This window comes from Stegodyphus dumicola, chromosome X2 (genome assembly GCF_044657685.1).
Source record: "Stegodyphus dumicola isolate Sdum_Otavi_A_Nest chromosome X2, ASM4465768v1".
NCBI lineage: Eukaryota > Metazoa > Arthropoda > Arachnida > Araneae > Eresidae > Stegodyphus > Stegodyphus dumicola.
Genome location: NC_140781.1, coordinates 28,165,265 through 28,179,714, shown reverse-complemented (window position 1 = coordinate 28,179,714; position 14,450 = coordinate 28,165,265). Strand labels below are relative to the sequence as shown.

Below are 14,450 nucleotides of genomic sequence, written 5' to 3'. Positions count from 1 at the left end.
ATGGTAGGCGGTTTGCAACACGAGAGGACATTGCTAATGCTGTGCGCCAACAGATGACTCGATTCACACATGGTGCAAGAAATGCTGAGGCTGGTGGTATTCAGTGCCCATTGGCGGTATGTGGTGACAGTAGCAGGGGACTACAATGAGGGTCTTTAAGCCCAGGTTTGTCATGTCAACTTTATGTGTATTGTGTTATCGTTCTTTTGCACGGTGAAGGCTATATTGCCCTGTATACTATAAAATTCATGTAAATTCGTGTATTACGATATTTCAGTGCTATTCATTGTCCATACATATAGTTAAGACCTTGTCCTTTCATGTATATATGTCACATTTTTCAACCGGACTGGTATCTTCAAGAAAAAAAGTAGTTGTCATGACTTTTGCCCCAACCTACGTAGTTACTGATGCTTTGTCTCAAAGCTATGCTTGCTGTGCTTTTCTGTGCTGTGAAGAAAAGGGAGAAGTGACAGTTTTAATGATTTTGGCAAAGGCTAGAATAGCTTCTGTTAAGAGCCTGGCAATTCCACAACCAGAGCTCTTAGAAGCTGAAATTATTTCAATAGTATTAGAAGTTTTGAATTTTTCTTTGAAGACATACTTTTGGATTGACTCGATGATTGTCTTGGAACATCTTTGTTGGAAATCAAGTGAAAGAAATCAAAGAACTGACCAATATAGGTAACTGGGTATAAGTTCGAGAGTAAGTCAACTCAGTAGACTTACACCTGGTGGGACCTTTCTCAGAGTCAATGATGGGAGAGTCCAACCTGGTTGCATGGAAGGAATGAGTCTTGGCCAATATCGGAATTATCTTTTCCAGAGGAAGCACATCTGGAGGGACGGAAGACAGTTGTCACAAATCTAGTTTCTGAGAAGGAAAAGAAATTCAGCAAAAAGATTTCTGTATTTTTCAAGCTACAAAAGAATTTTCTACATTACTGCTTATGTTTTGCGATTTTGTAACGATATCAAGGCAAATTCTAAGAAGTTGAAAGATGAGGTTTTATGCAAAGAGAATTAAAGGCAGAAAACACTGTAATAAAAATCATCAAGTATGAGTGGCTTCAGAAATGCATGAGAAGTATAATAATATGATACAGTTTTATATTGAAAATGGAATTTTGAAGGTTCAGATAAGACTCATTCTCAGTCAAGATCCAGAGAATTTTACGTGCCCTATGGTTTTCCAGACCATCCTATTCTAGAGAGATTGACTTTGCATTCCCATAGCTCTTTGATGCACGCTGGAATATTAACAACACTACACAATTGACAGAAAGATATGGGATTCCCAAGAGCGGAGACTTGTCAGAAGGCTTTTATAACAATGTATACAATGCAAGAAAGTGATATACAGAAAGATTTACCCAGATTCAGCTCCTTTGCCTCCTGGCAGAATACAATGAATAATGGCATTTCAAGTAACTGGTGCAAATCTGGCTGGGCCTCTTTTCCTAAGTGGAAGAAGCAAAGTGTGGAGAATACTTTTTACGTGTGTCTGCAAAGTTCAGTTAAACATATTTTCTAAATATTCTGGCATTTTCAGGTCTATAGAGCTGGTCTATTTTGTGTGCTCTCTATAGAGCAGTTCATCTGGAGCTAGGTTCATCTTTGCTTCCTGTCTACTGAAGCATTTATGCTAACATTACAAAGACTTGGGCTAGGAGAGGAGGATATTTTACTCTATACTGATAATGGTCCGAACTTTACAGGAGCAGCAGATGCGTTGAAATCTCTGGGCTGAGATTCAAGCAGAATGGGCTTTATTGAAAATCATGTGGTTGGTCAACACTTCATCTACCCCATAGTATGGCGGGTTTGCAAAAGAATGATTCGTTGTATCAAGGAACTTCTTCGAAAATATTTGGGCAAATCTTTTGTCACATCTGAAGAAATATTGACTTTGCTCATTGATTGTGAGGCCACTATAAATTGATGACCGCTGACATATTTTTCAGATTTTCCTAATGAATTGAGAGTTCTTGCCTGCTCACTTTATTTGAGATTTTGAAGAATGAGAAACCATTGATTTGGATTTAATTGACTCTCAGCACTTCAAGAAACCTGTTACCTTCATACCTTGCAGCTGAATCTTCAAATGCATTTCTATAAAGAATACCTTGTAGAACTGGGAAGAAGTCCGAAGTCATCTTTACAGAGAAAGACAATTTCCCTACTCCAAAGAGGATAAACTGGCCTTTAGCACAGGTAATTGAACTGTTTCCTAGCAAAGACAATATTGAATTTGTAACAAAACTAGAAGTAGCCAATGGTGATCATATTACCCATTCAGAAAATTGATTCTTTGGAGCTTAGTTCTGCTGACAACTTCATTGAAGTGCCTCAGAAAATCGAGGCTACACCAGAAACGGAAAGTTGTGATAACGATGTTCCAGAAGATATTAAAGTTATTCAAAGTGGCCACTGAGTAGCACTTGTGAAACACATGGAACTGCTATTGACTTTTTCTTAGCATTTGATAATTGTAATGTCATTTTTGTGTGTTTATTGTTCTTAAATGTTATATTTACACATTTATAGTCCTTAGTTCAATTTCACTTCATGTGTTTGTATTGCTTTAAGGCAGATTTGCCTTCAATGCAAAAGGTGGAAGGATGTTGCCACTTCTATTAAGTGTAACATTTCCTGTTTTATATTATTTAATCATTTGTTTTGCATTTTGTTTAATATATGAATCTGGCAACCCAGTTTTATTTGGAATGTTATGATCAGAAAATTACCGTTTTAAGTTACGCAGCACTTAATATACACCACAGAAATACTGAATGTTACTTATCATTAAGATGTGTGTGCATCATTTCATCATTGTGTTAAGGCATAAATGTAAATGGTTTCATTAATCTCTGTGTTTATGAAGTGAAAATAAATTGGATAGTGAACAAAGTTAAAATTTCAAGCCAAAACAAGAATCTTGACATGTGTCCTTTTCCATTGAATTTAAGAATAGAATTGCTAACATATGCAAATTGGAGGAATTGGGAACTAGTATTTAATTATCTATGTGTAAACATTATTCTTTGTGTAGATTATGTTATGACTGGGAAGTAATTATGTATGCAGTTATCCTCTAACATTTTTTACATCAGTAAAAGCGTCTCACTCTTGATAGTACTTCAAAAAGTTGTCCATGGTTAAACATTAATTCACAAATATTAACACCAGTTGAACTCCTTCAGCTGGTAGCTGTAGCCTGAGAAAAATTTCTGTTAACAGCAAAGAGTAGATGACAAATTCCCCTCAGCATTCAAGAAGGAGAAATAAGTGTGTCAAGTACTAACTACTTTCTTAATAATTGTGTTGACATGTGTTCTTGAGTGTGTGGTGAAGTTTAAGCATAATGCCATACTTAAATGTGCTGTAGTGGCTAATTTGTTCTAGCTGTGTTTTGGTGATTATCTGCTCTCTATAGGGAAATATTTACTTTTTAACAACATTACTTATGCAAAAACTTCAGAAATTTCACTACATATAATACTGTACCTGAAGTAAAAGGAGAATAAATTAGGTTCTTGCATAATACTTTTCTTTTAGAATGGTAGCAGTCACTGTATGATATATATTTATTAATTTGTGATTCACTTTTATCCAAATCTTATTTTTTTTACATTATTTTGTGTGCTTGCTTCTTTCTATAATTTTGTGTCTTAATTATTCTTTTAATACTACCTAGCTGTCAAGGTATTTAGCATTTATAAAGGTTTTTTTAAATAGTGTATATTCCAATAATGTGTTGAGGTGACACATGTTTTTCCTGTTAGTAGTGTCTAAAGCTGTGAAATATTGTTTGTTCCACATGGGTAAGCTTGCTGAGAATTATACAGGCGGAAATAGTTATAGTTTTACCTCGTGTGGTGTAAATACTGGCTTTCTTAACTTAAAAAACTATTCCTGATTTAATTTCTACTTCCCTTAGAAATTCTTCCAATTTATTGTTATAATTATTTACAACACATATTCTGATAATTACTAGTATTTTGATATATTTTTTATGCTGCTAACGATGTAGAAGCTAATAAGCAGCAATATATATGATTTTTGCTTGTGCATATTTAAGTGTATTAAGTGGGAAAAAACTGTACATTTTGGGCTGTAAATTAAAGCGACTTTAATGTGCACTTCTTGTCCAAAATTATCTTTATGCAGATAAAAATAATGGTATTTCACGAAGTAATTAATCTTATTTATTTTCTCATGAAATGGGAAAAAGATGAACTGAATTATTATCCAGTCTGGTGTTCTTTCTGAAAGGCAAATAATGGTGTAATGTCAGTATTTATTAAAAACTATAGCCATCATTTGGAACAATCTTTGAGTTAAAAAAAAAATTGTTGGCCATTTGGAAGCATTTCAAATAGTTTGAGAAATGGCAAGATTATAATCTTTTTTTAAAACAAATAGCCCCTACCACCAAGAACAATTGAAAGTCAAGCGGTTGCTAGGAGACCAAACCAAGGTTTTAAAAGAAAAAGCAACTGCTCTGCATAATCATTTCCTGTGTATGATTGCTTATAATGACAAGATTTGTTCTTCACTGTCCAGCTCTTACAGTTGCCACTGCAACACTGTTGTTTTGGTGGCTGGCTCTCTACAGAAATCCTTGTGTGTTAAGTGTAGCTGTACTTTACTGTATGATGTGCTTTAGTTGTGACAGTATTTGGCAAATTGCAGGGCATTTAATAAGTGGCATTATAAGCATATCTATACACTGGTGTCATGTTAGGGGTTGATGAGATAGGCTTTTATGACAGAAATTATGTTCTGGCTTAAAGGCACAGCAATAATGGGTCAAGGTTTTTGTTTCACTAAATACACAATGAAAAAAAAAAAGCACCAGGGAATTGATGCAGGGTAGGAAATGTAAGTGGGATCTCAGAACTTCAGCAAATGTTGTCCCAGGTTTAGTCTGAAGCACACCCTAGGAGATGGATCACTTAAATCTACAGAAGTATGCTGTGTTCTCTGCAGCAATGAGTGAAAGTTCAGTTTAACATATTTTCTAAATATCCTGGCATTTGGGGGAAGCTTCTCTAACATTAGGTAACATAACCAGTAATTGTGAGAGCCTGACTGAACTAGCCTGGAGTGTTAGGTGCAGCACTCTTTTCAGAGGCCCATAATGGCTACTGTTCTGATTTTAACGAAAGAAAATGAGATTATGATGAATTATGGATGGTTTTGAAGCCATTTAAAACCAGAAGTGCAAGTGTTGCCCTGTGTGGTAGTTAGAATCTGGTTGCCACAGTTAATAGATGTACTTCCCTGTAACATGTTCAATAAAAGTTCTGTGTCTCCATACATATATTGATATAAAAACTTACTCAAGTGCATGTGGATTGTATTTTTCATTTATGCATGCAGTAGGCATCCATATCAGGTACACATGCTTTATAAATTTCTTGAAATTCAAGGCTTAGAACAAATGAGCTGGTTAGCAAAACTGATTTGAATCCTTTACCAAATTTATGCTGTAAGTTTGAAAAGAATTGTGCAGTCTCTGTGCCTTAAAGAACATACTGATGATGGAACCACCTTAAAATGATTAAATTGTGTTACTTTTAGAACTTTAGGAAGGTCGCATTTAATATCACTAATAGAGCTCTGTATTTGTTTCCAACATATTCACTGCTCTTTTTTTATTTTTCTTTGTTTTAGCGAAAAAGAGGCTATTAGTCTCGAAATAGGATTTCACGTCACATCAGTGTAAATGTGCCCATATCACTTTTCATTCAAGTGTGTTGCCATTCAGCAAAATGTTAGGTATTTATGTTTTAAATTGAATCTGTCTGTTTTTTATTAACATGTAGAGACATTAGGTTATTTGGAAGCAAGAGACTTGAAAAAAAAGAAAAGCCTTCGCAGGGCATCGAACCACGGACCTCTGGAATATGTGCCCAGCGTGCAGACCACCACACCACAAAGGCATGCTAAGAAGGTGGGAGAAATGCCTTATATACTCCCCCTTTTAAAGGGTGACTGGAGTTTTAGGGGACCCAATCGCCAAATCCTGTGTGTGGAGAATCATCATCCACTACTCTTTTAGTTCGAGTGCCACTGTAGAGACAGTAGGTATTTTGAAAGCAGGCAAGATGTGAAAAATGAGCAACGCCTTCACCGGGAATCGAACCATGGACCTCTGGAATACGCTGTTAGCTTGCAGACCACCACACCAAGAAGGCGGAAGAAATACCTTATATACTCCCCCTTTTAAAGGGCGACTGGGGTTTTTAGGGAACCCAATCACCAAATCCTGAGTGTGGAGATTCATCATCCACCACCCTTTTAGTGTGAGCACCATTGTAGAGACATTAGGTATTTGAAAGCATGAGACTTGAAAAATAAGCAAAGCCTTTGCTGGGAATCGAACCACGGACCTCTGGAATACACGCCCAGCATGCAGACCACCACACCATGAACGCACACTAAGAAAGTGGGAGCAATACCTTATCTACTCCCCCTTTTAAAGGGCGACTGGTGTTTTAAGGGACCCGATTGCCAAATCCTGGGTGTGGAGAATCATCATCCACCACCCTTTTAGTTCGGGTGCCACTGTAGAGACATTAAGTATTTTGATTTTGTGTATTCTTTCATTTATTTCATATTTTGTAAAAATTTTTGATTAAGAAAGTCAATGATTTGAAAGCGGGCAATGGCAACACTGTACGGATAAAAACAGTTTTATCTCCAGCATGCAAAATTGTTTTACGGAAATTCTAAAGATATGCGGTTTATAAATATTTTGTGTTCTTGCTGTTGAATTCAGTTTTATGTAGCACAAATGCAAAGAGTGTAATATTTAATAAATAAAATAACACAAAAAACATTCATAATAATCATAAGAAAACGTTCTGTAAGTTATCTTGCTAAGGAAACTGGTCATTGGTATGACGAACTGAGAAAAGACAGGGGGGATGTTATATGACAGTGCATCAAGAATTCTAGACAAATGCTGCTTTTAAATTTTTTGTGATTTTGCTGTTGAATTGCATATGATGAAAGCATGAAGAAAGTGATGCTTAATAATAGAGCTAAAAAGATAAAAACAAAACAAAAAAAAGTAGATTAGCAGGAGTGAGTGCAACAGCAAACTGGTAGACTGTGAACTCAGTGAGAGCATAAAATACATTAACAAATCCTTTTAGGTGACCGTTAAAATCTGAAACATTTCAGTCCCCCCCCCCCACAATTTGTCATATATTTCACTTTTATTTGTTTTCTGAGACAGTCTTGTATCGCATACATTTATAGTCAGTTTTTCAATTTGCATTTTCATATAAGACTATATGGCATTCTAAATAAGTTCATTCAGTTTTATTTCTCAGTTTTTGAAAAATGCAGGTATTTTTTTTATGTGAAATATTAGACACAAACTTAGATGTTAATATTTGAATCTTCACTGTAAGAAGGAAAAACAGCTTTAGATTTTTTGGATTCTTTTATATAGAATTTTAGCACTCACTTTTATGCGTGTTAAGCTTAACAGGATACTAACTAAATTGAATGAAAACCAAGTACCTGTTCCACACCCAACCTTAGCCAGTTAAACAATCGATATATACAAAAATGCATACATGCATTTTTTACTTGTGAAGTTCTTTTACTTCAGGTTTGCTTTAAACCTTTTGAGCCTGAAATGTGAGAACCTTTCATTCTACATCTGTTCACTTATAAATGTTTATTAATAAATTAATTTTTGTAGTAAGTTTATATTTCAGCTTACAATTATTTAGTAGTGCATTACATTAGAGTTCCATATGAAATTTTGAGGATGATGTGGGTACATTAATGGCTGTTTAAAATAAATGGATAATTTTGAAATAATAAAGTGAATTAAATAATTTTTGCATTATCAAGTGATTTATTGCCAGGAAAAATGAATCAGGTTACAAAACTTTTAATGTGACTTTATCATGCTTGAGTGTAATGCACTACAAAGTATATCCAAACTAGCCAGAACTTCAGTGATTCTGGATTTCAGAAATTTCTGAATTTTAGATCATCAGTTTAATTCTAGTATGATGACATGTTGACATGGAAACATTGGGATGTACTGTGTGGCCAGACTGAAAAATGTTAACTCCCCTCCCTGCAGGACCAGAGCAAGTGCAGCTGGTGTGGCTACTCATGGGTGTCAGAATTTAAGGTCCTCAAACCATTTAGAATTTGGAGGAGCACCAAACAGTAAAAATTGGGAGAGACAAAATTTGTAGAATTTAGGAGAGGCACTAGGCAGCAGAATTTGGAGGTGGCAAAATTTTTTGGATGTAAGGAGGTACAGGTAGCAGAATTTAGGACCCATAGAGTGCACCAGGTGACTTAATTTGTAGCACCAGCCTTCACCCCTCGATAACCACTCAAGAACTAAAATGTGATCTCATCCAACCTCGGCAAAATGTCAATTAATGTATTTTTAATTGGCCACACTGCAACTTCCTAGCCAGAAGGTATTTAAAAGTGGCATACAGAAAACTCAGTCTGGAGGAAAATCGCTTCTACCTTCTTTAGTTATTATATCCTCCATTCCTAGACTTTGTAAAGGAATTTTTTTTATCGTTTTATTTTTTATATATATTTATTTATTTATTTTGGTTGGTGGTCCGGATTTCAGATTTCCTACTGCATATTAGAAATAAAATACTAATTTTTCTTTGCTATACATTTTTGGCTTAGAATCTTGAAATTATAATTTGATCAATGTAATTTGTACGTTTACTAATAAAAACCGTTGCTATTATAGGCTATCAAATTGCTGCTTGAAGTGAGTGGTCAGGATGAAGATGAGAGTATTAAACTTGCCATTGAAGCTGCTGGTCGTGCTCGAGATGAGCACTTAACTCGTCAGCTTATAAATCATATTATGGGTGAGACAGATGGTGCTGTGAAGGTAAGTACCAAAGTAGCATTTAACAGTTTTTAAAATTGGTTAAATATATATTTTCAGCTATATTTTTTTTATATGTTAACAGGGTTCGTACGATCCTTAAGAGTCCTTAAATTTTTTAATTGATTTTTGGTCCTTAAAAGTCCTTAATTTTGGCCAAAATGAGTAGAAGGTCCTTAATTTTAATCATCTGAAATTTCTCTGTTTTTACAACTGCCATTTTGAGTGTGAATTAGCATTTTGGAGGAATATTTTTGGCGATTCACTGACGTATATGGTTATCTTTCGAATGAGTTCATGGGTTATAATTTGTTTCTATTTCTAATATAAATGATGGGATACTCGAGTTTCTAAGCAAGAAGTGAAACATAAGGATTTTGAAATTCATTTTTTCTAATAAATAGCTCTTAAACAACTTTTCGCTTTTGGGGTTGTAAATTCTTTTATTAAACGGTTCTAAATTTGTCAACTTGTCAACATTTTGGCGATTTTAAGATCAGTTTCTATAGAAAATTTTGAATTCCGAGATCTGAGAATTTTTCTGCGACTTTTTTTTAAACATCATAACATTCATAAATTTCATTAAAATAATGGTAATATATTAGAATTATATTTTAAAAATAACATTAAAATAAAACATTTTTATTTTTTGCTGTCATATTATAAAGTTTCATTTTGGTAACTTATACAATTTTTTTAATCTGAAAAATAAACAAGGTATATAGCTATAAAGCATAATTTACGAAACAGCTCTTAGTAAAAGCAAATTAAAATTAATTAATTGCAATTAATGTAATTAATTAAAATGTCTTCTTTTTAATTTTTCATAGTAAGCGTTTTTCCCATGTAATTGTCTCAGATTATTCAAAATTCTCAGAATATGCATCAGTTTTCGGTATAAAATTAATTTTACACTTTTTCCTTCCCTTTTTTTTTTCAAAATATTTCTGGCTTTTTGCTGTTGCAGAATTGGTTGGGATAATTTTTCTTTAGTATTTTTGACATTGCAGCATTGAAAGTTTAGAAGGATTTGAAGGCAAGATTTATAGACTCACGATTCTAGAAGATTTGAGAAATATGTGACAAAATGAAAAATGTCTCCATGGTATCAACATGTAATGGATGCATTTTACAGAAAGTTTGCGATGAATTTCTTACTTTTTGGAGAACGTCTAAAAGAACAATGGAAACATAATATTTGAATGTTTTACTCCCGATACTAGAATCTTTTTTCTTAACATGTTTATCTTCCCTTTATTTTCTCTACTTTTCACTAGACACAAGCATGGAAAATATAAAAAATGCTTCTAATCTTATCACTTGGACAGGCATTATAGAAAGATATTTTTTTGTTAATAAAGAAATTGAAAACTTACAATTTAAATTATTCATCTAATATGTCTAAATGCATTGTACACAGAGCTGATGCTATGCATTTTCCCACCTAATGCAATCTCTGTGTATCCTAAATTCTGCTTCCAATGCCTTCTCAAAATTCTAAAAGTTTTGCCATTTCTAAATTTTGTTGTTGTGTCACTAAATTCTAAAAATTCTACACACCTACTCTGTAACCGGCCTTTACCATATATATTTCATAATTTTTCTAAATGTTCATATTACTAAACAAATAAAATTAGCGCTTTTTCTGTACATTCTAAATGCATTTAGTGTTTTTTAGAATAACAGAAATCCTTAATTAAATCCAAAAATTCTAAAATTAAAAGGAAACACGTTGAAGAAAGAAACCGAATACATAAAGAAAATTATTCTTCAAAGATATGTGCAGTTATTATTATGTAAATTACCCAATTGTTTGTGATTTCAGCTTTTACTATAACTTCCCATTTCTGTTTCGTCATATGATAGTTACTGAGACAGATTAAATTTAAATTAAATTGTATAATCTTTGACCACTAGTCCACATTTTTAGTTTGAATTTGATTGTTCTTGTTTAATTACGTCACTGTGAGCTGTAATTGACTTTGTTAGCATCAGAACATGCCTTTATGTTTTAAGTTCTTTGTCTGATATTGTAGTTACTTTTAGACACAGTGATAATTTGCTTCACGTCTATCGGGGTTTGGGACTATTTAACTTTTACCAGATCAAGTAAACCCTCATAGGTACATTGTGGAGAGGTTGACAAGTTAGGAGATAAAGCACACAGAAACTAGCGAGAACATTGGTTTGCATATTGAGACAAATTTCTAATTATTATCAGAAAAGATGCCTTAAAGAGAAGGAAATTGGTATAAACTAGCCAAAATGTTTGCAAAGGCTTGTAGAGACATTAGGTATTTTTGAAAGCAGGAAAGATAAAAAATTAACAACGTGTTTGCCGGGAATCGAACCACGGACCTCTGAAATACCAGCCCAGTGCGCAAACCACAAAGGGTCGCCAAGAAGGTGGGAGAAATACCTTATATACTCTCCCTTTTAAAGGGCGACTGGGGTTTTTAGGGGACCCAATCGCCAAAACCTGGGTGTGGAGAACCATCATCCAACACCCTTTTAGTTCGAGCACCATTGTAGAGACATTAGGTGTTTTTGAAAGCAGGAAAGATGAAAAATTAACAACGCCTTCGCGAGGAATCAAACTGCGTACCTCTGGGGTACCGGCTCAATGTGCAAACCACTACACGAAGGCTCGCCATGAAGGTGGGAGAAATACCTTATAGGCTTCAAATTAAAATGGTGGATAAGTATTTTGTTGAGTGTTGTTACAAAACATAAATGTTTTGTAGCTTTTAATGTGTAATTATCCAAGTATTGTTTAAGAAGCAATGTCATAATTTACATGTATTTTAAACTGCGAAATTTTATTAGATTTTGATTATAATAGGGCTTTTTTTAACAAATATTGTTAAAAAATAAATTTAATAGTGGTCATGTAAATCCATAATGACTAAGGTTATCTAATTACCTAATTTAATTATTTTTAACTAACTACTTACCCTTAAAAAATTATGTCTGCATATTAAAGCGAGTTATTGCCTTTCATTAATACTCACTGTGGTCACAAGATAAAGCACAAAAATGTAAAAATTCAAGTAAAGCTTATTCTTTGCATCTACTGAGACTTCGAATAATATATATAAAACAAATTATCACTTCTGGTGCTTTAATGGCTTATTGGAACCTTAAAGTGTATTACCTGGGTTACAACCCCTGGAATTCTACACAAAGCTATGACATAAGTAGAGCCTGACTAACTTTCAACACTTGCCAACCGTGCCTACATCAGGCCTTTCAGGTTTGTTCCAATCATCAGGTCTCTCTATAGACAAGCAACAGAGGGACAACATTGTCTTTTGTTATGAATCATGCTGATTATGATCTCACTTTTCATTTTAACCTATGCCTTTTGACATAAAATCTCATTACTATTTACTAAACCTCTAGACTGACCATGTATGTGACAAAATGAGACATTAAAAAAAAATCAGCATAACTATTAGTAAAATGTAAATGTAACTTATCTTCTTTCAAATGTGTCCAACTGTTATAAGTGTAAAATATTTAATGCTACTTGATAAACTGCATGAAGTTTATTTTATTCTCAAACTTACTAATAATTATGTTGTTAGTTAATTCATGTTTAGTAATAATGCATATTATTTAGGGATCTATTTTATTTTTAGGATGGTATTACAAAAGTGAAATTCAGGCAAAGAATAATATTTTTAATTGAATTTATTCAGTGCCCATTTGCTCATAGGTGCTTAATTTTTTTCATTAATGGTCCTTAAAAGTACTTAATTTCCATTTGCAGAAATGTGTACGAACCCTGGTTAAACAATAAACTTGCTGTTTAAATAAAAATAATGAAGTTTGCACTTTTGCAAGCAAAGTGAGGGATTCTGTTCTTTTTTGTAGATATATTATTAAAAAGTCTATGAATTATTCAATTACCTATTTAATATTTTAGGATTTGCGTCATCTGTATAATTTGTATCTTACCCTGGGTCAAATTAAAGAAGCTGCAAGAACTGCTGTTATTATGGCTAGTGCTGAGCAAAACTCAGGTATGAGTTTCCATCCATTCTTAGTTTTATGGTTCTGTTTACATGCCATTTACTATGCAATTAAATTCTCTGAAGGTTAAGAATGGCATTTCTTACCTCCATTAAGTACTTACATTTTTTAACCCTTTCGTGGGCCATTTATTTCTCTTTTGAATTTCTCCCGTTTTTGTTATGTTTTATTATCAACTAAACAATAGCATTTAAGGAAATATATTTTATTTTGCCAAATTTTTTGTTTACATTTAAATTCTAGGGGTGGGAAGTATACTTCTCACGGGACCTTTTATGGTCATAGAGAAAATGCAATGTAAAAGCGATTATTTGCCGTGAAAAGATGAGAAACATGTTGCAATGCACAAGGGTACATCACATACTGCACACATATAGCAGGTCCTCTTTTCTTGGGCCTTTGTGCTACATTTCCTACGTCTATAGTTGGAAGCCATCTTTGGCATATGATTTCCCACATTGGCTAAGCGTATATCATCAGGAACTGCACACCGTTTTGCTTGAAAGCTAGCAGGACGGCCTCTCCTTTTTCGAGGAATATCCGTCTGTTAGTTGACGAGCTAATGCTATACAAAATGTTAGCTGGTCTAAACTTTTCTCTTGTTTACTTGCCACAGTATAAAACTATTTATGATGCCAAGATCAGTAAGAAAATAAAAAATACGACACCGCCATTCTACAGATCTTCTTCCTATTTGGTATCTTTCTTTTCTTTGATCGAAGCAATCAACCCCTCCCATGATATTGTTATATACGGCAACAGCTTTAGGGAAAGGTACTTCAGTTTTAGTACCATCCTTTTTTGTACGATTTACAGATGTAATAATCGCTGAATTGTTTGCAGTAGTCAACAATGTAACAGGCGTTTTGTCCATCCACTTTATTGCAGCAACACCTTCCTTAGCTAGGAACATTGATTTCTCCCTTTGTAGTTTGTTATTAGCCTTCAGTATCGGTGGAAGATTCTTCCTTTGCGGCCTCACAGTCCTCACCGAAAACAGACCACTTATAAGTAGACTTTTTGCAAGCCTAAAAGATGTCAAATAGTTAGCATAGGCTATAAGATGACCTGTCTGTTTTCCATCTTCCATTAGTTTAGTTATTAGTGTTTTCCCTAAGCTCAATATTTTATCCTTATTATCAGAAGTTTCTTTTCCACAATAAATTTCAAATTTTTGAATATATCCAGTCTTAGAGTCTGCTAAACACCACACCTTGTAACTTCTTTTTATAGTCTTCATTGGCATATACTGCTTCAGTGAAGTTCTCCCTTTGAAAGCTATCATATGTTCACCTATTCATAATGTTGACAAAGGTTCATAGACTTTAGGTATGGAATCATTGAGCTGTGAGAGGATTGGTCTGACTTTATGGAATTTATCATGCCCAAGTTGCCCACATGGATTTGTGCTGTTATCGTTTACATGTAAAGTCTCAGTTATTTTTTGAACCTCTTTGCAATTATTATTCTTGCTACTGATTGAACATTGAGAATAGGGTCTGTGCTCCAG

At 33.9% G+C, this 14,450-nt stretch overlaps 1 protein-coding gene across 2 annotated transcripts in view; it reads left to right on the top strand.

The window, feature by feature from the left end:
* Oseg6 (intraflagellar transport protein Oseg6) overlaps window positions 1-14,450 on the top strand; it is a 210,573-nt gene that overhangs the window by 173,000 nt on the left and 23,123 nt on the right. For both annotated transcript variants that reach the window (XR_015039212.1, XM_085809920.1), the window contains exons 29-30: window positions 8,762-8,908; window positions 12,834-12,930. Coding sequence is in view for 1 of the 2 variants with exons in the window: in XM_085809920.1 (XP_085666046.1) it covers window positions 8,762-8,908; window positions 12,834-12,930 (244 nt within the window). In the remaining variant the exon portion in view is untranslated. The remainder of the gene's footprint in view (window positions 1-8,761; window positions 8,909-12,833; window positions 12,931-14,450) is intronic.